The following is a 27,540-nucleotide window of genomic DNA, read 5'->3' as shown; positions in this document are numbered from 1 at the left end:
GTTAGTGCCATTATCAACATGCACGTACAACAAGTTTTGGCACAAAACTATTTTGAGCTGAAGGTTGGAGGCAAAAGTCTACCAAAAGGCTGACACGATAAGGAGCTCCCGTCCAGCAAGATCCAGTCCTTTTATGTTATAATATTGGGCTTGAGCAAGGAATTGTGCCTGTCCAGCCAGCCAGATTCGTAGATTCTAATAAACTATCTACTGATGTGAAGCAAAACACTGCCCAAGTAAAACCGACAAAGAACTTTATTAATACTTTGCCTTCGCCATCCTGAATTGCTGCTACACAAAATAATATTTTTTAGTGACAAACCTCTGGGCGAGGGCAAATAGTTAAAGACACAACAGTTTCACATTGAATAATTGTATCGAAACAGACTTCAATACCAAATACATTCACTCATATCCAAGCCAATGCAACAAATGAATGATTATAAGTTAACGTTTAATAGTGCTGATAAGCTCTATGGTAGTTTCACTGCACATCCTTCTAAAAATGTTTCTTGCCACCTTTGGGGAGCTGGGTAGGGGCAGAGTGTACGTGGGATCTTAAATTGAACATTTGAAAAGTGCTTCACAGCTTAATGGTTAACTTCTGGTGATAAAACTATGATGGGTTCCTGCTACGATGAACATTTCGGTTCATCTGTAAACTGATCCCAATTCCAAAGTAGCATGCTCACCATTGTATCTGTCAGTTCATCAGTCACGGACGCATGGTAAGGGGAAGCAAGACTGCTTGGTTTCGGGAAGTGATTAGAAAATAAATAGAAGACGTTGATAATACAGTTCCTTCAAATAACCAACCCTCATTTCTCATTTGAAAATAGAATCATCATCTGCACTTGAAAAACAAACCAGGAATGGCTTCATACAATTAGTTATATGACAATGTATCTACTCCATAGTCAAGGAAACAGTGGGCTAAATTTTACGCTGATTGGGCAGGCAGCCGCTCGATCCAATCAGGCGTGAAACCGTGTGAGATGATGTCGAGCGAGCATCCTGATGTCATCCCACGCTCACGCGATATTTCAGTCAGCGGGCGCCTGCAAAACTTCGGAAGTGTGCCCGCCGACAATTAAGGCGGTAATCAAGCCTGTTAACGGCACAATTGTCTGTCATTTCATGTTGCCCGTCCAACTTTACAGTTGGCGGACGGGCAAATCGGCCAGGCGGCCTTTACGTTTTTCATCAAACCTCATCCAAGTGCGGGATGAGGTTTCTGTTATTAAGTAAAAACGGAAATCTGTGCACAGCATTTTTATAATCTATATGTTCAGGCGCCTGATTGTGATGCTTGGACATTCTTTGCCTGTTTTTAAAAACTTTATTTCCTGGGTTCTGGGTCTTGAGCTCCGAGGCAGCTCTCTGCCTTCGGGGAGCTTTCTGTCGGTGCTCGCCCGTGCCCACGCCGACTTCATCGCCCACACTCCCTCCACCTCCCCCCCCCACCACCACCCCACCACCCCACCATCCCGGCAGCGCTGAGCTTTTCAGGGTGCCTTTCACGCTGGCTGGCCATTAATTGGCCAGCCAGCGTGAAATCTCAGTCGGGGTCCAATCACAGTCGGTGGTCCGTTTCCCAGCAGCTCCCGGGCCCACTAATCACACCCACCCGCTGACTGAAAGTTCAGGCCAGTGTGTTTGCGTGCGTGTGCGAACATCATGTGACAAATTATACACATTTTTACACACCGCATGTTTACAATTTGCAACCCAAGTCCCTTAATTTTATTTGAAAATCCTAACAGATGGTGCAAATGCAGTTCTATCGGTTGGTAACCATGCAGAATTTTACATCTTTTACACCAGCCTTTGAAGCCCAGGGCATCGCTTGTGTGTCAAGATGAAAAAATTACTATTAATGATGGATGACGTAACATGCTGAGATCAACCCTGATTTCCCATATGGTGAGCTATATTGGGAGGAAGCGGGCAATTAACGTCATAAAACCATCTTCAAGTCACATGCGATGCCATTTGGGGGTCAGGTGAATTCACATAAAGAGGGAATAGGGAATCAGTCTCAGGCTTCACCTTGTTGTACACAGCATTGCCAAGGGTATGTGAACAGATTGTTTGCCTGTTACATATGGGGGCAGAATTTTACGACAGCGGGATTTTACCTTTTTTTATAACAGCCCGCCGGATTTTACAGCCCCGCCCCCGCTGAAACGGGGCCATAAAATTCTGCCCTTGGTCCATGTACTGAGGAGGGGTACAGATCTGAAATTTGGCAGTAAGCAATACAGAGCTATAAAGCCTGCTTGCAAGTGTATAGTTCAGTGCATAACATTTTTACACTGCATGTCTCAGTTGACTCCCTGAGCATGTTTCAAGTTTTGGTTTTTATCAGGCATTAACTGAATTAAAAATTCCCGTGGATGAACAGGCTCTATGGTTAGCGCAATCTGAAAGTTGAAAAGGTCATTCGATACTTTAGCGACAATGCTGTATTACCCCATTAACTACTGGATGTATGTTTCCCGAGATAAAATTAAATAGGTCTTCACCTGCGAGACAAGCCTCTGATTTTCACACAACCACGTCTCTCTCATAAGGGCCTTGCGGTCAAAGCGACGGACCAGCTGCTCCAGTTTCTCCTGTCTGATCAGTTCATTTCTGAGGACCAGCTCACGCTCGTGCTCTGCTTTCTCCAGCCGTTCCCAGCCCTGTGCAGAATCACCAGATACAAACGTCACAAGCAGTGAGATGTTGAGATGGTACACCTTCCTTTTTTGAAAAAAAAAAATTCAATATCTTTGCTTAGTTTAAACCACACTGAATTCAGTGCATTGAAGTTACTGTTCTATGTGTGGATGCCATTGCCCTCACTTGTTGACTTCACACAGAACAGGTGTGGTATGTTGTCTTATGAGGAAAGGTTGGACAGACTGGGCTTGTTTCCACTGGAACGGTATTGACAAGGTGGACATGGAAAGGATGTTTCTCCTTGTGGGTGAGTCCAGAACTAGGGGGCCACTGTTTTTAAAATTAGGGGTCGCCCTTTTAGGACAGAGATGAGGAGAAATTTTTTCTCTGAGGGTTGTGCGACTTTGAAACTCTCTGCCTCAGAGACGGGGTCACTGAGTATTTTTAAGGCGGAGGTAGACAGACTCTTGTCAGGCAAGGGGATCAAAGGCTTTCTGCGCTAGATGGGAACGTGGAAATCGAAACACAAACAGAGCAGTCATGATCTTATTGAATAGCAGAGCAGGCTCAAGAGGCCGAATGGCCTACTTTTGCTGCTATTTCCAAGTTCTTATGTTCTTATATTGCAGTATGATGTGTTATAAAAGTAATCCTTGGAACCCAGAGCAGTGGGGGGCTTGTTGGGGTTTAATCCCATGTCCCCGAGTTCGTTATCCCAGCCACACTGCTGTGACCAGGCACCTCATGCAAGCTGCTTCAGAACAGTATTGAAGGAGTTTTACAAGCTACTCATTTACTTGCCTTCTCAGCTGAAGGCAGTGCTTGATCCTATGAGACCGTGGAACAAGCTTCACAAATAAAGAGCAAAATGTACGTAAGTGACAGAGGGAGAGTTGTTCCAAAAAATCTTCTTATCTAATCTATTTCATGAGAAATTTTTAGAATTGTGATTGAATCCTAATTTTCATTTAAGTCTATTTTCAAAGTATTTGGTCTTTACAAACATAAAACAAGGGCCCCTTGAACACCTTTTAAATGTTCTATACTTTGTAGGACAGTATCAAACACACTCAAGTTTGATTCCCCATCTCTACTGATTTCAGGATGTCTGTCAGGAAAGCAATGTGGACCTTCGGTGTCAGGAGGATATGAGAGGGAGTGGGCCAAGCTCCCGCTCCTGATCACCATCCAGAAATGTGTCTGGATGCACTTCGTGAGCCTACTCTCTGCTGCAGAGCTGTTCACAAAACCCCGTTAATGAAGCACACTTAACCCGATGTTTGCAAAAAGGTCAATAAGGGATGGGCAATAAATGCTGGCCTTGCCAGTGACATTCACATCCTAAAAAACAAAATTGGGCTGGTATCAAAGGGTTGTCAGTGTATGATACGCTGTCGTAACTTCCGAGCACCAGGGCGTCATATCTGGAGGGTACCCCAGAGAAGCACTGGGGAATCCCCACTGAAAGGTATCCCAAATAAGGTATCCATGGCAATTGCCTAGGCAGTGCAAACTTCCTCGGGGCAATTGCTCTGCACTGGGAACTATCCGAAAATGCAATTTAAATTGCAAACTTCAGACGGTTCTGACTTGTCGCATCGATAGTTACCCAGAAAAATTCAGAAGAATTAAAACCACTGCTTTATTCTGGGTAATTATTGTACAGACCCACATCAACCCCCATGGGACTCCCCACCCACTCCCCTCTAAACCCCTGGGGACAACCCGTGCCCCCGACCCCACTCCCAACCCCCCCCACCACGGGTCTCCCCCATCACCCTGAGCCGCCCAGGGGAAGCCCTCCACCCCTCCCGACTACCCCATGAGACTCCCCCCACCCCTAAGGGGCTACACATCTTGATGGGAACTCCCCTACCCACGGGGCTCCACCCACCCCCCACCCACAAAGATGATCCACACTCTCACCCCCCATCCCCCACCCCCCCCACCCCCAACCACCAACCTGCCCCCATCCCTACTCTCACCTCCACCCATATGCACCCCACCACCCCCTGAGGTCCGAGCCAACTCAACACCCCCACCGTCACCACCCCCCCCCCCACACCCGGGCCCAACCTGACCTCCCCACCCACCCCCACACGCCCAGGGCCCGAACCAACATCCTAACCCCCGCCCCCCTCCAGGGCCCAACCTGACTTGACAGCTGCCTCCCACCAAGGCCCGACCCGATACTCCATTCCCTCCAAGGCCCAACACGAACCCCCCCCACCCCACCATCACAGCCTGAACCAACCCCTTGCCACCAAGGCCCAACCCAATACCCCCCCTAATCCTACCCACTTACCTTAACGCACTTACCTTCTTCCTACCTTGTCAAGGGCCTTTAAACCTGGTGGGGCCTTTACACTTACCTGGTTTACAGCAACTAGTGTCGTAAAAAGGCAGGGCGTGGCTTACGTAACTGCAGCCCTTGACACTGGGCCCCAGGGATGTGTTTGCACCACCCAGACCTCGCCTGGTCTGAGTCAGAAGGTCCGGAGAGATAGGATCGTCTGGGTTTCAAGGTAAGTACTTTCAAGCAGAGTGGCAACCCGATTCAATTGCCACTCCACCGGAAGTTACGGCCCAATATCAACTGTTGCTACACAGCACAGGTGACTGCATTTGACAAAGTCTCACTGCAAGTGATGCACTTTGAGACATCTGCAACGATGTCATATCAAAACAAACTATTATTCTACAGGAGCTAAGTAAACAAAGTTGGGAGAAAATATACGAAGTCCACCACTGAAAAGTTATTTTCAGTCTGAAAATGTTCTTAGAAGTGAATTCACTCTGCATAGCCTGCATTCTTCTATGAATGAAATGTTACTTTGAAAAAAGAAAACTTTTCAAAAGCATTACAAATTAAACTTCAATCAAAAGCTGTTTTCCGACATATGGAACCTAAAACTGAATTTTGGAACGAAACACTGATGACTTGATTCATTTATCTGCAAACTACGGATGGAAAGGAACATGAATGTACTCCTTACATCTATAAACTCTCCCCTGAAAGTGTTCAAACGAATGCCAAGCCTCAGCTGCTCTCCAGTACTGCTGTATCAGAAAGCCTCCGCAACTGGCAATGTTATGTTGCCAGAAGAATAGCACAGGGATTAAATTCAACCAACAGTTAAAATGATTAAAGACGCTTGGGTTTATCTGCACTCTCAAATGGATTGATGGAAATGACGAGTGAAGAAAGCTCTTACCCTGTTGATATCGGAGATGAGCTTGCCCTCGTGCGGAGTGTACACTTTCTGATTGTTTGCTCTCATCCTGCTCTGGATGGAGAATAGCAGCACCTCGAGGTTACCCTTCTCCTGGAACCTGTCGGAGGACAGCAGCTTCAGTTATTTTCGATGCAAGTCAAAAGATACCTTTGTATGAAAACCTGTCACAAATCAACATCAATGATACAACAGCTCTTGAAGCTGGCCTGCTGGGAATTAAACATTAGCAGCATTGCAGAGGAGGGAGCCATGACAATTTGCAAAAGTGTTTTGTCCGTCATTTCAGCGAGATGCCACAGATGCCGAAACAATGCTCTGCAGATTAAGTTTTCTTGTTGTTCAGGTCTATTTCTTAGGTACCAATATGATTGAGTATATCAAGCTTAATGCAATGGAAGCTTTTACAATTTAAACCTTGGGTTTCCCACAGGACCAGACTTGCCTTTCAACAATGTATGGAAAAAGAGTGCTGTTTGGAATAGACTCCTACAGCACCAGTTTATGTAATAGTGCTGGAATGCTAAGCAAAAATGTTCTAATGTTCAACTGGTTAATAATCTTTACCTGGTCGTATACAGGTTCTGATCTCATAGCACTGCACTGATGGGTAGGCTTTATGCTGATTTTCAACTTGTCTGTGTAATGGAGGTTAGCATTAGAAGTTCCAGAACGATTGCTGGCGGTGAGCGCAAAGTGTCAAAATTAACACCTGTGCAGCTAAAAGGACCACAGGGAACAGTGTTGGAGAGGATTTTTGGCTCACTCCCTGAAAACTGTGGATGATTCGATGGCTGGCTGGAAGTCCCAAATGATTATGTGACGGAAGCTGTGAGGTGGCAGGCAAAACAATTGATTAGCTATCACAATGCCAGCTGCTGTCGCTGGCAAGAGTAATTGAGATGAGCTCAGTTGGAAAGAACTAAGGCGAGTGATGAGAGGCAAAGTAATCAACAATGCAATCATTCGGGGGTGGGGAGGCTCGATTTCTGACTGGGGGAGGAGGAAAGAAGTCCGCTCCATTATAACTGGTATTCAAAGTTCCACTGTCAGCTACTTTAAGTTGACATTAACAAGCTAAACTCCAACAAGGATGAAACTGATATGTATTATGCAAAGCAAAAGACTGGAGCTGATAGCCTGAAATGAATCAATGAGACATTCAGATGACTCTTAAATTATTTGTTCTTGGAATGTGGGTGGCAGTGACAAAGCAGCATTTATCCTCAGTTACCCTGAAAGCATTAAGAACCCACTACATAGTCTGAGACTCGAGTCACATATTGATCAGACTTGCTGGGGTTGACAGGTTCCCTTTCATGAAGGACCTGAGTGAGCCAGATAGGGTGGCATTACAGCAACTACACAATGAAAATTACAGGAGATTTCCAATAAGTTCTTGCCCCCAAGCTCCCTTTGACCATTCTCCCCTCTTTTATTATTAATAAAGCCAAATTGTATCTTGATTTATGTAATGGTATTGTTCTGGTAAATTTGTTTTCCATTGTCCTTGCAAAAAGATATACAGGGGGCCAAATTCGAATCCCCCCCACCACCTCAACCCCCACCAAAACAGGCATGGGGTTTGAGATGTGCAATTAACCCATGGACACTGATCGCAATGCAAGCGACACATCAATTTCCAGCTGCCCGCTCATTTCAATGATTTCACTGGGCAGCCGCACACTGTTAATAGACTGGGTGCCTGAGCAGGAGGCAATCGCGAGTGGCCTGCACCAGCTGAAGCCAGCCTGCACTGCTTAAAGGGGAGACGCATTGTGGCTGGAGCAGGTGCCAGCAGTTGTGCAGGGAGCGAATCTGACCTGAGAAATAGTGAGTTACGGCACAACGTGGGAGAGCCTGAGCTCCAAGATTTTTGGACACTGCACTGGAACTTTGGTGGAGGAGATAGAAAGGAGGAGGAGATGCACCCTGGATCCATAAGGTGCCAGGAGGCCAGCCAGACACACATTCAGAAGGCACGTGAGGTCAATGCCAGGAGTTAGGTCAAGGTCCGAGGACTTGAGCCAAGTGTCGCAAAAGTCAAGTGGTTAAGGCCAGTGAATTTTTCTTCAAATGTGAGACCCTAGCAACTGCACCACTAGCCTCACTCACTGCTCAATGCACCACACCCCATCACTCACCTACCAATAATCTCTATCAATCACCACTCATACATAACGTTCAATGCTTCAAGTCATCCTCACACCCAACCCTCTCAGATTGCCAGCTATTCAATCATGACAACCACATCACCCAAACAGACTGCTAGGACAGACCCACCAAAAGTGGCGGCATGGTGATATACAATTAAGAGAGGGGGTTGCCCTGGGAGTCCTTAACATTAACTCTGAATCCCATGAAGTCTCATGGCATCAGGTCAAACATGAGCAAGGAAACTTCCTGCTGCTTGCCGCCTATTGCCCTCCCTCAGCTGATAAACCAGTGCTCCTCCACATTGAACAACATTGAGAAGAAGCACTGAGGGTAGCAAGGGCACAGAATGTAGTTGGGTGGCGGGCTTCAATGTCCATCACCAAGAGTTGCTTGGTAGCACCACATCTGACCAGGCTAGCCGAGACCTGAACACCAGACTGGGCTTGTGGCAAGTGGTGAAAGAACTAACATGGGGGAAACACTTGCACATCCTCAACAGTCTACCTATCACAGATGCATTCATCCAGGAAAGCATTCATCATTGATAGGATTGACCACTGCATAGACCTTGTGGAGACAAAGTCCTGTCTTCGCGCTGAGCAAACTTTCCATCATGTTGTGTGGCAGTACCACCCATGTTACATGGGACAGATACAGAACAGATCGAGCAGCTCAAAACTGGACAGCCATGAGGTGAAGTGCACCTTCAGCAGCAGCAGAATAGCTTTCCACCGCAGTTTGTAGCCTCACAGCTCGACATATCCCACATTCGACCGTTAGCGTAAAGCAGGATCAACCATGGTTCAATGAGGGCTCTTGGACAGCATGCCAGGAGCAGTGCCAGGAATACTTAAAAATGAGATGCCAACCTGGTGAAGCTACAATACCGGACTACATGCATTCTAAAACAGGAGCAGCATGGAAGTACAAAGCTAAGCGGTCCCATAACCAACGATTCACATCAAAGCCTTGCAGTCCTCCAATATCCAATCGTAAATGGAAGTGGGCAATTAAATAACCAACAGGAGGGGGAGATTCCACAAACATCCCTATCCTCACTCATGATAGAGTCCAGCTGGTCAGTGCAAAAGACAAGGATGAAGTATTTGAAATCATCTTCAGCCAGAAGTGCCAAGTGGACAATCCACCTCAGCCTCCTTCCGAGATCTCCAGCATCACAGATGGCAGTTTTCAGTCAATTCGATTCACTCCATGTGGTACGAAGGAATGGCTGGGTGTAGTGGATACAGCAAAGGCCATGGGCTCCAGTAACATCCTGGCTGTGGTGCTGAAGACATATGCTCCAGAACTCATCCTACCTCTTGCCCAGCAGTTTCAGTGGAGCTAAAACACTAGCATCTACACAGCAAACTGGAAAATTGCTCAGGTATGTCCTGTTCACAAAAAGCAGGACAAAGCTAAACTGCCTCATTAATCTACTCTCCATCATCAGTAAAGTAATTGAAGATGTTGTCAACAGTGCTATCAAGCAGCACTTACGCAGCAATAACCTGCACATCAACATTCAATTTGGGTTCCACCAGGACAACTAGGTTTCAGACTTCATTACAACTTGGTCCAAATAGAGACAAAAGAGCCAAGCTGCAGGGGTCAGGAACATTAAGAAGACATTAAGGCAACATTTGACCAAGTGCATCATGAAGGAGTCCTAGTAAAATTTAATTCAATGGCAATTGGGGGAAAACACTCCACTGGCTAGTGTTACACCAGGCAAAAAGGAAGATGGCTGCTGTAGTCAGCTAACCCTCACCCTGACCCAGAACATCTCTGCAGGTGCTTCTCAGGACAGATCCTCAGACCCAACCAAATTCAGCTGCTTCTCTCCATCATAAAGTGAGGATGTTCACTGATGACTGCACAGTTCTGTACCTTTCACAACTCCTCAGATACTAAAGCAGTTTGTGCCTGCCTTTGGCTGATGAGTGGCAAGTAACTCTTGTGTCACACAAGTGCCAGGCAATGACCATCTCCAACAGCGTAGAATCTGACTGCTTCCCCTCCACATGAACGGCATTACTATTGTCAATGCCCCCATCATCAACATCCTGGAAGTCACCACTGACCAGAAATTTAATTGGACAACCCACATCAATACTGTGTCAGTGGGCTAAGATATCATTTTCTATATTTTCATAAAACATATAGATATCCTCCTAGTTCATTTCTAAAATTTTAAAAACAGGGCAAGGGCTTTAAGAAGGCTGAAGCTATGTCTGCCTGTAATCCTGAACAAAAGGAACTTTCTGGCAGTATCTGAGAAGCTGACACCTCGTTATCTCTGAAGAGATGCTAACGGCCTTGTGGGCTGCAGAGACCAAATTCAAAGGGAATTATACAAAGGCCATCTACATTTCATAAGCCAGGCCTGGCCACCAGAGTCTACTAGGACAAAAGACCCTCCAATCTTCCTCAAGTTCTTAATGGTTGGAACATTAACAACCTCAGGAACCCAAAGACATATACATCTTTTGTCAAAGAGGAGAGGTGGGACTCATGTGACATGACCTCCCCCTCCTCCCCTCACAGCTGGGAGAATCAGTTATGCTGACTTGCTGGATTCCAAGGCAGTCTGCCATCTTTCCATCTACCAAGCAGCAGCACAGATACAAAGCTCTGTCCAGGTTTGATTGCCTGGCCCCATCTACACTGTTTCCATGGAATTTCTGCATTTCTGTATCAGTGCCTACAAGACTAGTTCATCTCTGTGTGCCTATCTCATTGTGGAAGCCAACTCTACCGGAACAGTGAATTATCCAGCATCAGTTTTCAACTTGCCAATTTCTGTGAAGGAATACAGTATTAGGATTTGATTCTGGTCTCTGGAATCATGTGAAACAATAATTCTTTACTCTGTAGTCTTTGCCCCGAACCTCCTTTCAGAGCTGTTTAAGTTAAAGCCCCTCCTCTCTGTAACAACTGAGTACAAGGGTTGGCCAGAGGTTGAATAATCTATTGCAAGTAACTCATCCCTGGAAGCCTCAAATTCTTTCCACTAGCTACAAGGCACAAGTCAGGAGTGTGATGGAATACTATCCGCTTGCCTGGATGAGTGCAGCTCCAACAACATTCAAGCAGCTCAACACCATCCAGGTCAGATCCACCTGCTTGACTGGCTCCCCATCCACCACCCAACCTTGCCATTCTTTGGTGACAGCCCTTGTTACCAGCTCTACAGTGAGAAACCATGGAGCAGAAGCATGACAAGAAGGAACAGGAAGGAAAGAAGCAATCTGGGCAGATCACCACGAATCTTGACACCCACTCTGCCAAGTACCATGGCAACAATGTTTACCACTACAAGATGCACTGCAGCAACTCACCAAGGCTTCTTCAACAGCAGCTTCCAAACCCACAAACTCTACTGCCCAGGAGGGGGGCAGCAGGTAAGTGTCAATACCACCACCTCCCAAGCTCCTCTCCAAGTCACACACCATCCTGCTTGGAAATAAATTATCATTCTTTCATCATTGCTGGGTCAAGATCCTAGAGCTCCCTCCCTAACAGCTCGGAGGGTTTACCCCGAATGCTGGACATTCTTACAATCATCAGGACAATTCGCAAGAATAGCAATTGTCAAGGGAACAACAACTAATATTGTATGAGAAGAGATGTTCAGTTTTAATGTCATCATGTACGCCCAAATAGATGGTGTTGCCTTGGAATTCCCCTCTAGGTCCAGCTCTTGCAAATATCTTTGTCAGTTTCCACAAGAAATGCATCTTTGATGGAATGACCCCTAACCTCCTGCCCCTGTATATTTCAGATATGTAGATGATACGTTTGCTCCATTTGAATCCGCAGCTTCATGTAAGAATTTCCTTACAGACTTTAACGGGCTCCATCCTGCACTCAAATTCAACTTTGAAATGGAGCCGTCTAAAATGCTTCCTTTTCTTGACATGCTAGTTGAGAAATCTGCTAATGGGTTTTCCACTACTGGCTACTGCAAACCTACCTTCACTGGTCAATGTACAGGTTGGGAATCCTATAGTTCCAAACGCTATGAGATTGGCCTTATTAGCAACCTCGTAAGTAGGGTCTAAGTCATTCACTCACCGTGCAAGCTTGATGTTGAAATAGGGCGCATCAAAGCAATCTTCCAGAAAATGGCTACCTTGATCAGATTATTACTCGCTGTATATCGCGCAAACTCAAGAATGGGCCTAAGGCTGCCACTTTTGGTCCTGAAAAGTGCCCCATCTACATCAAATTACCCTGAAAATGTAAAATGTCTCAAAAACCTGAGGTGAAGCTAGCTGTTTCACGCTGCTGCTGTGCAGTAGCAACACAAGTGCTTTTCTCCACTAACAGTGGCCATCAAGCCAAAAAGATGTTCTACCTATCACACAAATGAGTGATATAGTATATGAATTTCAGTGCTGGTACGATGCCAGCATGTCCCTTTGACTGTTTGCAACAGGCAAAGCACTGGGCATACCCAACCAGCCCATACTTGCAGAATTCAAAACATAGTGTCCAACACTGGATGCACAATTGGACATCACTTGCTGAACAATCCTGACTGTGCAAAGAACTACACTGAAAGCCAATTTAAGGTTATCAATTGGATTCACAGTGTGGCTTACTTCCTCATGCTTGAAGCTACATGTATTCACACACAGGGCCTTGTCCTTTGCAGACAGAAGGGGCATGTCCATGCATTGTGCCTTTTTCAACTAAGCAAAAGCTTGGGTGACAGCCATTCCCTGGTTCATTCCCCAGGGCAATGCCTTTGCCAATCAGGGTCAACCTATCTGGTTTGAATTTAAACAAAAGCTTGGCAGTTAACTGTTCCCTGGTGCATTCTCCATGGAAACATCTCTACCAATCACAGTCCACTTGCCAATCAATCAGCACTCTCTTATGCAGTAAAAATTGCTGTTCCCTTTACAATTGGTAAATTGAATTGTCCTGATGGGTGTAAAACGAAAAGCTTTGATAGCCTGTCTCGTTTTTAAGCAAACTTCAAGCTCCGTACTACAAAATGGCTATTAATGCACTTCTTGGTGTAGTGGTTTCACATATTGTAGCATCACGGAATTACAAAGAAAAAAGTAATGTTTTCCTGTGTTCTACTTTGGGTTGAGTGACTATATTTTGATGACCCAGCTCAGTGATAGTACAGTCTTACCTTATCTTCCTACATTGTCCCTGCCCCTACAGGTTTGTGGCATGAAGTTAGTTGGTAGCATCATTTTGCAAAGGTTTCCAAGAAAAGGATTCGCTACCTACACACAAGTGGAAAACCAAATGGTCCAACTAATCATCTGGGCATCCAGCAGTCTGAACCTTGACATACGTTTTGCACAAATTTAAGTGTAAGTTGTTTATCCAGATCTGGGAGTTGCTCAATCTGTCATCACCTAATGCATTCCCGAACAATATGCATTTCTGAAAAAAAAAGACGTCGCAGTTTTTTGTTTTGCACTCGTCAGGACATTGGTATTCTTGCAAAGTGTCCTGATGAGTGCAAGACGAAAAGCTTCAATGTTTCTCTTTTTCAGCAATATGCATTTAATAATTCCAGAGGACGACAGCAGGATCAAAAACATCAAAACGTAGTTGGAGAACAGAACTCATCTAAAAATTTGTAACCAGACACTAAAGCATACAGCAGCCCTCTTTCTGCAACTTACTTGGAAGGTTTCTCCACTGTGCGGTAGGTATTGAAGGCTTGCAGTTGCTGCTGCACTCCAGTCAATGAGTTGGCAAACTTCCGGCTGTTGAGGAGAATGATGGTTTGCTCGATCCATGTTAGCAGGTCTGATGCCAATTGTTCATACTTGTCAATCATCTTCTGGGTTTCAATTGCATTGTCCAACACCTGGATAAAGATGTAATGTACTGTAGGATATCTCGAGTTCTTAATCCATCCTGAAATACTGGAGTAGCATCAATTTGATCCAGATAAATAAAACATGCTGTTCTATGGCTGCTTGTGAGATAGCGATTCTTACTCTTTCTTAAATCATGGATAACGACAAATTTTCAAAATAAGGACGCAAGATAAACAAGAGTGAGCAGCAGGACATGAAAAGGAAATTACAGACCTCACAAGCCATGAGCCCACAATAAGTTGATCATGTAATCCTAATGTTATTGGGTTAATCAAAAGTGAAAGAATTTGTCTGTCTTAAAAAATCATGTCAGATTGATTTTCTCACCAGCATTCCAAGAAAGTGGTTCAAATGTACCTGCTTGGATGAAGTTGGTTATTTAAACAAACAAATCCATTTAACACAAACCTTCCCAATCCTTTTCCCCTCCACCGCTAATGCTTTCATCTTAGAGAAGTAATGGTAAAATGCCACCACGTAGGTAATGATTGACTTCTCATCCGGATTCTCTGTAAAAACATCTGTAAAGAGGAGAAAATGACAATTCTTTCTTAATCAGGTATCACTCTTTATCAAGGAGAATGGGGATGAGAAGGAGGTGGGAGAATGGGGTTGAGAAACTTATCAGCCATGATTGAATGGTGGAGCAGACTCGATGGGCCGAATGGCCTAATTTCTGCTCCTATGTCTTATGGTCTTAGGGAAGGGAGAACATTCATTTTTATCATGACATCTGGCACAACTCCATTTTTGAGATCTAACAGCGCATTTTAGTCTGAACTTGGCCTAACATTATCTGCCATGCAAAATGGCTACACCCTTGAAATATATTAATTTTTTTTTTTGCTGTGGTCAGTGACAAAAGGAAGTCAATTGGAATGATGTGGATAGAACTATTAATGGTAAAATACACTGGTGAAGGGCATTGTTTAATTAAGTACCTGGAGTAATTATAAAGAGAGACTGTTGAGACACTGGATTAGTAGGTAGGAAGAGGCATAGGTAATGCTGCATTCTGTAAATAAACCTATTATCATAGAAAGCATTAGTGCCTAGTTTCAAAGTTCACCAACTGGCTTGGGATCAAATTATCAAGAATTGCAAACCAGCTATGACAGGGAATCAGGGTCACATGACTGAAGGTTGCAGGCTACATGTGTTACCGTTAGCAATGAAATTTAGTTACATGGCAGTCAAAAGAAAGGCTGGTTACATGCATTATTTTACTATGACACATTCTCGTAAAGTTGATCAATTTTATACTGGTCCAAAATCATAGAACAGCAGTGCAGAAGGCGGCCATTCTACCTTTCATTTCTGTGCTGGTACGTGAGGGAATGCAGGTCAGAGAATGAGGGGTGCAATGTTGGCACCTTACATCTGACTCCCTGTGTGTGTGCTTGATGTTGGGAACATGGGATTGGGCAATATATCTTTTTAATCCATTAGGCACCCTCTTTTTATTTAGATAAATACTTCATATCTCTAAAGTTTATTTGGCTACGTATACACATGTAACTATGTAGAACCATCTTGCTGAAACTTACCCTCAGGATCAAGCAGTTTGGTCACACCCAGTTGCTGCTCGGCGATGTTGAAGGCCTGCTGTAAGTTGTATGTGGCATTAGACTGTTTCAGTTTGTTAAAATCAACCAGATCAGGCCTGGAGAGAGAGAGATACATTTTAAATATGTCCAGTTTACCACAGATGTTCAATGTTGAATAGCTTGCTGAATGTTTAAGAAACTCAAACTACATGAGATTTTAACAGAATTCTGGAATTCAGATTTAGCCACTTCCATGTTAAACCTATTTGGTTTTGCAATGTTATGGCAGTCTTCTTTACCTTATGTTATGGCAAAATCCAGCTCCTTAAGCCGGCAATCATACACCCTACTGGCAACAGTAATTAATGGAAGAACCCAATTGCAAATAGATTTACATCCTAAACTTGCACTAAAAAACATGAAAAAGAGTTAAGATTAGAATGTGTTCAAGCATGACGTAATAACAATTCGGTCAGGTCCATCAAAGAAACAAATGAAAATCCAGCATGAGGAAACATCATGCAAATTAACAGAAACTTCAACCCTGGCTATGCAGAGAATCATGGACGTTTACAGCACAGGATTAACCCATTTGGCCCATCATGTCTTTGCCGGCACTTTGCCATAGCAAAACAAAAAATTATTCAGTGCAGAGAGATAAAGCCATAAAAAAAATAGCAGCATTTTTGGTTTTATTAATAGGGGCATCATTACATGAATAAAAGAGGTCTTGATAAATTTGTACCAGGCACTGCCAGACAAACTGTGCAGAAAAACCAAAGTCAAGCAGCAGCTATATTTGCCAGGAGATTTGAGACAATGGAGTTACTTCGTCCACAGCAGGGAAGACTGACTGCAATCATATGGAGGTTTTTTTTAAAATTATGAGACGCAGTGATAGGAGAAAGGTTATTTCCCCTGTGTGGGCAGTTGTGTAACACACTTCTTATGAGACATGTTATAGAATGCCTTCTGAAAAATTTAACTACACTACATCTGCTGCATCTTCGAACTGCTGCAGTCCATCTTTCCTTCAGAAAGTCTTCAGTTTGGTGAACATCACTTATCTTTAATGAATCTATGCTGGCTGTCCTAGACTATCATAAACATCTCTAAATGCTTTTGTTTGGCTTTGAATTCTGGGTTCCAAGTGTTACCAGGTCTTCGTTTCTCTCCCTTTTTGAACCAACATTTAACATTGGCTAAATCCCCCTTGCCCAGTACAATTTGCAACATAAGGGGGATAGGAAAATTGGGCAGAATTTAATGCTCTCCCCCATGGTGAGTCTGATGGTGGAGGGCATTTAATCAGGTGGGAGGGCAGTGAGTGATGACCCAGCCACCTTCCTGCCTACCACCAGTCCGATTAAGTCCATGGCGAGTCCATGGGGAGGCGGTGGTGTAGTGGTAATATCACTGGACTAGTAATCCAGAAACCAGGCTAATGTTCTGGATTTATGGGTTCAAATCTGGAATTGAAAGGTAATCTCAGCAATGATGACCATGAAACAATCATTAATTGTCGTAACACCCATCTGGTTCACTAATATCCTTTAGGGAAGGAAATCCACTGCTCTTACCCAGATCTGGCTGACATGTGACTCCAGACTCACAGCAATCCAATGTGGTTGACTCTTAACTGGTCTCTGAAATGGCCTAGCAAGTTTCTCAGTTCAAAGGCAATTAAGGATGGATAACAAATACTAGCCTTGTCAGTGACTCTCACATCTAGTGAAAGAATAAAGGGATTGCCCATGGACAGCCTCCCCACCCCACTGTCAATTACTGGCCACTTAATGGCCTTATCCCACCCTGCAGCAGATGGGGGTGTACCAGGTAAGGAGCATGACCCTGTTGGGTGGTTACCACTGACAGCCACCCCATTGGCACTGCCATTCATTAGAGCTGCTGGCCTCCAATTGGCCAGCAGTTCTCATGGGCGGGACCTCCACCCCCAGAGTCTTTGATTCCAGGGAAGGCCTGCTGCTGTCCTATTAAGTGTCTGAGTAGTACTTAATTCGGCTAAAAGAGGCAACGCGGGGCTCTCGCTGGCTCTCCCGTAATCTTTGCTTCAGAAGGTCTTAAGTTTAGTGAACATCACTTACCTTTAAATGAACCTATGCTAGCTGTCCTCGTCTCTCCGAGATGCACCCCCCCCCCCGCCGTCACCTGCATTAAATACAGCCCATTGTGGTCAAAGCCTCTGCTATGCCCTTTTCAACTTCTTTTGCTTTCCAGTGAGTTGTCTGCCTTGAGCTCTGCTAACATTTTCCGAACCAATTTCTCATGCGTGGTGCTCTCTAACCATTGGTCCGCAGCCTCCATTATTACGCTTACATTCCCACCTCCTGCTGATGAGCTTTGTCTCACATTACCTGTGTTTGTGGATCAGGGCATTAAATGCCATTCCGTCCTTCCAGCTGGATGTGAAGTTTCTGATGTTTACATTGGTGTACCTAGGCAATTAATAAAAAAAAAATGCTGTTGTTTTAAAAGTAACTTTTTAAAAAGAAAATAAAGAAACTGGACAGCTTTGACAGTGGTTCAGAGTATATGCTTTCAAACAGCCATTTGCATTGACATGATAGAAGGTTAAGTAAAAGAGAAAGGACAGGTAAGAGTAGCTAACCCTGCTGTTTTCATCTGACACCAAAGCAGGAGAGCATCCTTTGCTGACCGAGTCTCATGGCTGTCATGTGTCTCCATGGTGATATCCTGAATCTGAAAGAACAGATTGATTTTTTTTAAAAATTTAGTAGATATTTGAAGTAATTCAACAAAAAGCTCTAGTAAAGAGCTCGCTGGTATTTTTCTTAATCTTAACAATAAAAAGGAACATTTTTGCACTAATCCACACTTCCCAGTTCTGGAAAATTGATTTAAAAAAAAAACACAATTTCTTCAGTTTTACAACCTGTAATTGAAGTTGTTTGAAGAATTAATAACTTAAGTACTGAAGACTGAGAACAGAGAGGGAAAAGGGGTAACACAGGGTGGAGGAGGGGGGAAGCGTGAGGGGGGTGGAGGAGAAGTTGGGGGGAAACTGATTGCAGGGCTAAAGGGAAATCGCTGGGTGAAGAAACAATTCACAAAGTGGGAACCAGAACTGGGAGTAATTTTGATTCGCCCTGTAACTAATGGTAATGCATTGAAGTTGCCCTGTTAACCAGCACTAACGCTGGTCATTTTCAGATTCCTTTTACAGCGAACAACATTATAACTCACTGACAGTGTAAATGTAATTGGTTGTAATAAAAGAAATGCTCCAGTTTCCTACCTATAGCTCCTAGTGATCCTATAACCCATTAATAGTCACCCTGATGCCATAACCAGGAATCCAACGCACTGCAAAATGTCAAGCTCCCAGTTGATGCCATTTTGAATAAATGCCATTACTCTAACTCCTTGGGTTCTGATTCCACGTGATGCTGATAACTTGCTGCATTTGGACTTCATACATCCAAACTAGCTCTCATAGACCGACCTGAACCAAAACACAGAGAGGGCACAAAAAGGCAGTGGGATCATTGACCCAAACATCCTGCCAAACTCAGCCCAGCATAAGCACTTCTGAGCCACTCTAACAAAAGCAAAGTACTGCAGATGACGGAAATCTGAAATAAAATAGAGGAAGTACTCAGCAGGTCTGGCAGCATCGGTGGAGAGAGAAACAGAGTAAACGTTTCAAGTTGATGACCCTTCCTCAGAACTGGGGAATAGTTAGAAACGTAGCAGGTTTTAAGCAAGTGAAAGAGGAGGGCGGGGGTGGGGAGGAATACAAGGGGAATGCTTGTGATGAGCTGAAAAGCAGGCAAGATCAAATGACAAAGTATTGCTGATGCCATGCCAAAGGCAGCGCAGGCAGCAGCTCCCTCCACCTCCCAAACTTTCTGATGTGCGACGAGTAGTGGGTGGAGAACAGCTGATTGGCATGAACTGGTGTGACAGCAAACCTTTAACCCAAGTCGTCAACAGCAGAGCGGAGGAAACAAATCCCCGATCTCGGCTGACTCCCCCCAAATCCGGGAGGATTGGGAATCCTGCTGCGCTCACAGACCGAGCCTGTGTGTTTCTTTTGTGTTACCACTGACCTGGAAACGAAGGATGATGGTCCAGATGAGGCCGAGGGTAAGCCTGTGGCTCCCGTCAACAATGTCGTGGGAGCCCATGTTTTCCAGGTGCACTTTCTGTTCTTTCAGAAACTGAAGAGCCTTGTCCACATTTTCCAAGCAATGTATCCGCATCCGACCTTTGGTTGGTTTTGGCTGATTGGGGAGACGACGACATTGTGGTTTCAGTAAAACAGTGAATACTCAATAAAATAAATAGTGAATGTATGAAATGCGAGCAGTTAATACAGATAAAGCATGCCGATCTTTCACCTCTGGGAAGTGGACATGACTTCTACTTTCTCCCCTTGGGCTCAGTAAAAGGGCCCAATATGAAGTGTGCTCAGGTAGTTTATGAATGGACATGTTTTAGTGGCACAAAACTGACAATAATCCAACATGGCATGGCTGGGGACTACATTGGCAAACTCATTTAGAGAAACATAGCTGAATGAGAAATATTAAAAATTCACACTGGATACTCTTGGGAGGTTGGGATTGTAGTACATTTATGGGAGTGGGGGAAACAGATCACAAAAAAAATCTGCACTATAGCTGATCAGGGAGCATTTAAGACTGACATTGGATGGATAAAAAGGCCTCAGTATTAACCTCTCCCACCCTCCCACAATAGAGGAAAGGGTCAAGGGGGGAAAAATTTAAAACAAGGGAACGCTGCGCCAACCTGCCATGCATGTGCTCATTAACATTTTTATGGCTGTGTGTTTTAGGCGTGCAACTGCTGTGGACACTTCATTAACATTTTTTAACCAGGCTGCCACAATGCATTTAGGAACCCAAACTGAATTTGACAGTTGCAGGCTGGGTTTTTTTTTAGGGCTGAGGAATGCTGGCAATGAAAAGGAAGGTGGGAGCTGCCAGCTCAAAAAAGTTAAGTGCATTTTACAGCACTGCTTGTGGGCCCAGGGGGGAGCAGATATGCCAGGCACTCAAAGACAGCTTTAGTACCCCCACCTCTGCTGATTGCAACCCCTCTCTCTCTCTCTCTCACTCACACCCCACTGCAAATGGCCACCTCCCCCCTCTCCAATCCCCGATTTTTTATTCCCTCTCCCCTCACAAGGCTTGCTTTACCGCATGCACGCCAGTCAGGTTCGTCAACACGGGCAGCTGTTGGGTGGAAAACGCAAGGAAAGAAAAACTTAAATTCGGCGGGTTCTCTGCATGTCTAGCTTTGCCAGGTTTACCGCCTCACACCCCTGCACACTCCCTGACTCCCTTTAAGCAGCCAGGGTCCAGTGTTCCTGTGATGCAGCACTGGTCGTCATCCATAAAGATGAAGGAAACAGAAACGTGAAATATCATTGGGAGCACAAAAAAAAATAATGTTAGTGTATTGACGCCATACATTTCTACCCATAATTAAAATAGGAAATTTGAAAGAGTGCAGCCTTTATGTTAATTATGAAATAAGTACTCTCCATGGGTAATTTCACACAGCGTTCGGAGATTCTTTGAAGAAAATGTTTTCATTTTCAGCAAGGTTTGTGAAGCAGTGCCGAGCTTATAAACGCTCACTGGACATTCTGAACTTTGGTTATTCTGATGTTGAAACCAACCATCAACACCCGAGACAGTGAAAGCCACAAACCAGGGATTCCGACGGATTTCTCGACATACCAGGTGCTCCCCGGAGAGAATTTCCAGCAGTTTGATCAGCATACGGCCATCCCGGAGGTCGGTGTACAGGTCCGTTATGCGGCAGGTTACCCGCGCCAGGTGAGAGTTCACCCATTTCGTAAAGGTTTTCTTCTGCACAACTTCACGTTCGTCTGTAAAAAAAAAAAATTCATCAATCAATTCACTGTCTGCCGCCTCAACATTTGGCTTTTAAACTTTTGTACTTGAAACCTTTAGCTGGTGTCGGGTGACAGCTTGCACCACTTAGCACTGACAGCACGAACAAACGCTTCAAATTCAAGTCATGCTCATGTTGAGCCATGCTGAAAATATTGCCAATCAGTTCTCTTGCTGTTGGCCCTTGACTGGTTGAAATAACACAGTGGGAGGTAATTGGCAAAACAGCTAGTGTCTGCAACTTAATCTTGGTATTGGTGATGGAATGAGTGGCGGTGTGGGGGTGGGCAATAACTGAAGGCTTAAGGAGCGGTGATGCAACAATAAAGGTATTGTCGTGTCCAGAATTATAAAATAGGTTTTACTGCTGTGACTAAGCTTGGAGTCCTTATCTGTACAATACAAACTATCCTTTAATTTTACTGTACGGTGGTGCTGGATTGTGCAAACAATTCCTCACACATGGAGTTCCTGATCACAGCCATGCCACTCATGGAATAAATGCTTCCCCACAGGGAAGGAGGGAAAATAAATTCGGGCCGGGATTTCCCGTGCCCGCTGGCGTGGGGCGTGCTCTGTAGCGCGATTGGACAATGTGGTGAGAAGGTCAAAAATCGTTTTCACGATGGCATGGGACCAATCTGTGAACGTCCGCTCAGCCCGCCGATGGCTGGCCACATTCCCTGCTAGCGGACATCGGGAACCTCATTGTAATACATCAGCGTATCATTACAAGGTCAGCCCGCCGGACGCATCCTTCCCCACTGGATTGTCCACCCAGGCTGGCGGGAAAACACACCGACGTGTTTCACAACAGCATTTATAAGGCAAGCACTTGGCGAGCTGCACTACGCTCAGGTCTTCAAGGTTTGTTTGCCGACCTTGCTTCGGGCAGCGCTCACAGTCATCAGCGCCAGGCTTCACTTTTAAAGGGGCTCAGGGGCAGGTCTCTACCTACCAGATCAGCCATATGTGGGGGGCTTTTCAATGGCTGCAGGGCTAGGGCTGGCTTGTGGAAGTGGAAGAAGTGGCCTCAGGCAAGGGAAGAGGCTGCAGGATGAGGGCTGTACTGGGGGAGGAGGGTATTCCAGGGTGTGTGGGGGGCGAATGTTGATCTGCAAGTGACCTCAAGATGGTGAGGGCTGAGGAGGCAGTCTCCAGAGGAGATGAGGCCAGATGGAGATGTGAGGGGTGTGTGAGAGAGTGGTGATGTCCCTTGAGCTGGCAGTGAGTGAGATGCCAGTGAATGTGTGATGGGCTTGTGAGTGTGTGTTTAGAGTGATGAGATGATTACCTTACCCTGGCTGCACAGATGAGATCATTCATCCTCTATTTGCATTGGATGGCCAACCTCTTCTGTGCAACATTGGCACTGACCACCACTGCTATTGCCTATCAATCTGGAGTGCTAACGTAGCTGCCCCTCCTGCAGCCAGAGCAGGGCTGAGAGACACCACAGTTGGCCTCCACGGTGTCTAAAAGGCGCTCAAGGGCTGCAGTCTTCTTGCTTTTTAGAGCCATATCTTCACTGCTGCAGTCCTGGGCTGAAAGCACTGAGTGCAGCTGTACTTTAAAATGTGGTGCCTGGCGTGATGAAGCAGCGGAGGTGATGGTGTGGCAAGCGAATCGGAGCCTGTCCACCACCGAAATGGCATGTATCCCGGGAATGCATAATTAATACGGCGTGTTCGGGACAATACAGCCTGAAAAGCCACCATTGAGGCCAGTGGGTAAAACGTTTTACTGCACTTAGTGCAAATCTGGGACAATTCCGCCCTAGATATTCAGCAAGGCACTAGACGAGGTCAAAGAGCCAGCAGCCTGCTTGCCCTCTTAATCAGGATGGTGCATAGCACAGGGAATCAATGCATATTTATATGAGATCGGTACAAATGTGGGACTTTAAAAGATGGCTATGTTTTAAAATTTCTCCTTTAACTCTAAGTGAAGGAGAATTTTCTGGATAGCATGGAAGGTGGTCATACTAAACCTTTGCCTGGAGAAAGGCCCATGTGATCTGATTACCAAGGAAAAGAAAATAAAACCTACAAAAAAAAAGTGACAGTTTTCACACCTTAAAACAGTAAAGGGGATGGCTGCTTTTGTAAGAAACAGGCAGAGAGAACGAGACAAGGCAGATAATGTTGTGTGGAAGCAGGATGTTGCTAAGATTCAGTTCTTCTGTTTGAAGGGAGGGAACCAAAGAGATGGGACTTTTGGAAATTTAAGGGATAAGAATCGCTGAGGCAGGCCTTGCTGGTGGAAGTCATATCTGCAAGACTCAGGCTGGGTGGACCGACTTTCGAAGGGCACTGGAAGTTGCCACATAGTGTGGCAGGCAGAAGTGAGACCACTGGAAAGCTGTGAAGAAGGTGAGGTTCGTCCTTCTAATGCTATATCTGCCAGTAGCACAGTGTGCAGCGAAATGAGTGTTAAGATACATTTCAATTCAGTTAGTTAATGTGAAAATACCTTTACTGTAGTTCGATGTATTAATTGCGTATTAAGTAGTGTTTGATTTATACGAGCATACAAATTAGAAGCAGGAGTAGGCCACTCAGCTTCTCGAGCCTGCTCTGCCATTCAATAAGGTCATGGCTGATCTGATTGTAACCTCGACTCCACATGCACACCTAGCTCCGATAACCTTTCACCCCCTTGCTCATCAAGAATCTATCTAGCTCTGCCTTAAAAATATTCAAAGGCTCTGCTTCCACCTCCCTCTGAGAAAGAAAGTTCCAAAGACCTTCTGGGAGAAAAAAAATTCTCCTCATCCAAGTCTTGAATGGGCAGCACCTTATTTTTGAACAGTGACCCCTAGTTCTGGATTCTCCCACAAGAGGAAACATATATGTTGATTTTAGTTTGTTTAGTAAAAAGTCTTAAAACGTGAAATCTTGTCCATCGGTTTATTTCCCTCAGTCGCTGAGAAATCTACTTTTTTTAAAAAGTTATAGGTGTCTATGAAGATCATAACAATAATTATATATAAAAACAAAGATCATAATTTACAAATAAAAACATCAGCAATTAATCGCCAGTAGACTGCAATAAAAACAAACTTGTAACAATTTGCACAATACTGCACAGTAAAGTCCAATATCAGTCAAGTTTATTACCATTTTACCGTTGAACAGCATGTCTGCCAGAAGTGCTTCTAAAAATAAATAATTCAGTATATATTTCATAGTGCAATATCAATTGTATACATGAAGCCATTGTCCAATAGGTTCTGACACTTGTAGTTAAGTCAAACTATACAATAAGTACCCCATGATTGAGGTAGGGACTGATCACTAATACCCAGTCACATATTATTCTATATTTATTCAAGTTTTAAAAAGTTTTCAAAGAACATCTACTGACATCTATTAAGTTTATTCTACTGACACCCCTTGCCAATGTTCTGGCCAACTTATTGATGGTATTTTATATTTATAACAGAAATGGCAAATCCCTTATATGACAAGAAAAACACTTTGCTACTGCTCAAATTACAACAGTGACTACATGTCAAAAGTACTCCTTAAAAGCTTTTTGGAAAGTCTTGTGGTTGTGAAAGGTTAACAGCTACAGAACCGCAAGGCCTTCTGTTCTCAGGGTAAAACAGAGATATGCTATTTTATAATGAGGCGTATTAGGCTATGTAACGCATGATGCATCATTATACAATACCAGTTGATCTCCCACGGTGAGACACGGCAAGCTGAACCCAAGCTCAGTATTCAGGTTAAGCATGTTAGAAAGCAATGAGATCCAGCTGGGGGAGACAGTTCAGGAATGGAGGGAGGAGCTGTTGGAATGGCAACCAAAGGTGGGTGATCTCCATCCTCCAGTGGAATTGCCTCTCTCCTTGCTGAAACAAGCAAGATAGAAGGGCAGCTGCTATGTTAGGGGAGTTGCGACAGAGGAAGGTCATACAATTTACCCCACTCCACTCCTCATCATATTAATGCAGTAGGACAGCACTACAGGAGTGGGTTGTCGAGAAAGGCAGGAAAGAGAGTAGGGAGAAAATATTCTGTAGAGCTGAATTGGGGCAAGAGTTGAGCTATAAGCCACACCACCCCAACTTTCATTCACCCTCCCAGATTCATCTAGAGTCGGGCTGCTAAACAAAGCAAAATCAAGCCCAATACACCTCCATCAGCTCTATGTAGTAATACATGCACTCAGTATGAACAACTTCAGCACTAATATGAATAAATAGGTTTCTGCTCTCTTTGTAATTAAGAGTTTATTATAAGTTTATTGGTTTTTGATGTAGCAATAGGTGAGCACTGGACTAATTAAAGACAGCACTGAATCTGTCTATGTGGTTCATAAATCAATAAATGTGCGTACGTGCATCAGTAGAGAAAACAATTGTAGCCTGAGTTTTCAGCTCAGTGGGTGGGTGGGAGCGGTGGGCCCGAGTGCAAGTCTGCAAACGGACCACCGACCGCGATCAACACTCGACTGCGAAACAGGCACTGAGAAGCTCAGCGCTGCTGGGATGAGGTCGGGAAGGGGGGGGGGGAGGGGAGGGCGATGATGCCAAAGCGGGAGCGGGCCAGCGCTGAGAAAAAGCTCCCTGAAGGCAGAAAGCTGCCTCAGGGAGCTGCAGACCCGAAAACCATGAAGTAAAGTTTGAAAGTTAGGAATAAAGTGTCCAAGCTTCACAATCAGGCACCTGAACATGGACCTGATAAAGATGCTGTCCGTAGATTTTGAGTTTTATTTTATTTAATAACGGAAACCTCATCCTGCCCTTGGATGCCGTTTCGTGAAAAATGCAAAGTCCTTGGATGGACCATGAAAAATCAGAGTCAATTGCTCCGTTAATGGCTTAATTGTCAGTGGGCGCAAGTCTGACTTATGCGCGCGTCCGGCGACCAAAATATCACATGAGCATGGGGTGAAGTCGGGCACTCGCTCGACATCTTCTCGCGCAATTTTACACCCAACCTGGTTGGGTGGACGCCTGCCCGCGGTAGGTAAAATTCAGCCCTACGTGTCTTGTCAGTTGACCAAGCTGAATGTGCGTAATGCACTTAAATATTTGAGCTATGTTTTTCCCTCTTTTCTTTGGCCAATGATACAAATGGCATATTGCGGGGCTCACTGCTCCACAGGCTATTGCAACTGCCTGATTATTTGATAATTCTACACAAGACCTACTTTACTGCTTCTCTGTCTGAAAATGGTCGTAATATTGTTAGCTGTGGCTTAGTGGGAGCCCCCTCACCTTTCAGTCAAAAGTCTGAGTTTGTGGTCCCAACGGTGGGAGTTGAGCACAACATCTAAAGCCTACACTCCACTCCGGTACCGGGGGGGGTGGGGGGGGAGATGCTGCACTGTCAATTATGCCACCTTTTGGGTGAATCATTAAAATGAGGTCTCAGCCGCCCTATGAGGTCAATGTTAAAGATTGCACAGCTCCATTCGAAAAAGAGCAGGGGAATTCTCCCCAGTATCCTGGCCAATACTCATCCTTTAACCAATACCAGCAAAGCAGATTATCTGGCCACTTATTTCATTGTTGTTTGTAGGACCTTGCTGTGCACAAATTGATAGTTGCTTTTCCGACGTTACAATAGAGACTACATTTCAAAAGTCATTCATTAACAGTAGAGCACTTTGGGACATCTTGATGTCATGAAGGACATTTTATAGCAATTTTTTACTTTCTTTAAATTTGTTTTAATTTTGTTCAGAGCACTGCATTTTATACCCCCAATGGAGAAAGCATGGATGAAAGTACTATGGATTATTTAATAACTACAACTTCTGTCCTGCTGGGAAATTAACTTTTTAAAACAGTCTGTCTATTTCAAAATTGTAAATTAATTATATGAAAGCAGATTGGGTTGTGCCTATTTTTAACGATATGCAGTTAACGCCATACCTACAAGAGAGAAAGAGACAGTGTAGAGCAAAGTAAGATAGCCATTATTTAAACACATTACAAAATATACATTGCTGGGATGAGCACACTGGTAAATTCAGCAAGATTGTCACGTCAAAATTCTGCCCCATTATGACGGGGAATCATTCCTTACAAAAAGGAATGGACAAACAAGGCTAAGGACTGTCATCTGTTGCGGTGAATGAAAACTCCTATGCCAATTTGAGATGGATCATTCAGCGGCCCAGCTGACATCAGGTACTACCT

General features: G+C 44.6%; 1 protein-coding gene across 3 annotated transcripts in view; it reads right to left on the bottom strand.

Annotated features, from left to right (window-relative positions):
• The window catches only part of LOC121292247 (spectrin beta chain, non-erythrocytic 1-like), a 265,589-nt gene that overhangs the window by 136,045 nt on the left and 102,004 nt on the right, over positions 1-27,540 (bottom strand). For all 3 annotated transcript variants that reach the window (XM_041214009.1, XM_041214008.1, XM_041214010.1), the window contains 9 exons: positions 21,210-21,361; positions 19,551-19,724; positions 18,089-18,180; positions 17,835-17,915; positions 15,460-15,575; positions 14,321-14,433; positions 13,712-13,899; positions 5,880-5,997; positions 2,526-2,684 (listed from right to left, as the gene is read on the bottom strand). In XM_041214009.1, the coding sequence (XP_041069943.1) occupies positions 2,526-2,684; positions 5,880-5,997; positions 13,712-13,899; positions 14,321-14,433; positions 15,460-15,575; positions 17,835-17,915; positions 18,089-18,180; positions 19,551-19,724; positions 21,210-21,361 (1,193 nt within the window). The remainder of the gene's footprint in view (positions 1-2,525; positions 2,685-5,879; positions 5,998-13,711; positions 13,900-14,320; positions 14,434-15,459; positions 15,576-17,834; positions 17,916-18,088; positions 18,181-19,550; positions 19,725-21,209; positions 21,362-27,540) is intronic.

The sequence above is a fragment of the Carcharodon carcharias genome, chromosome 20 (genome assembly GCF_017639515.1).
Source record: "Carcharodon carcharias isolate sCarCar2 chromosome 20, sCarCar2.pri, whole genome shotgun sequence".
NCBI classification, from domain to species: Eukaryota; Metazoa; Chordata; class Chondrichthyes; order Lamniformes; family Lamnidae; genus Carcharodon; species Carcharodon carcharias.
This window is presented reverse-complemented; position numbering and strand designations above follow the sequence as displayed.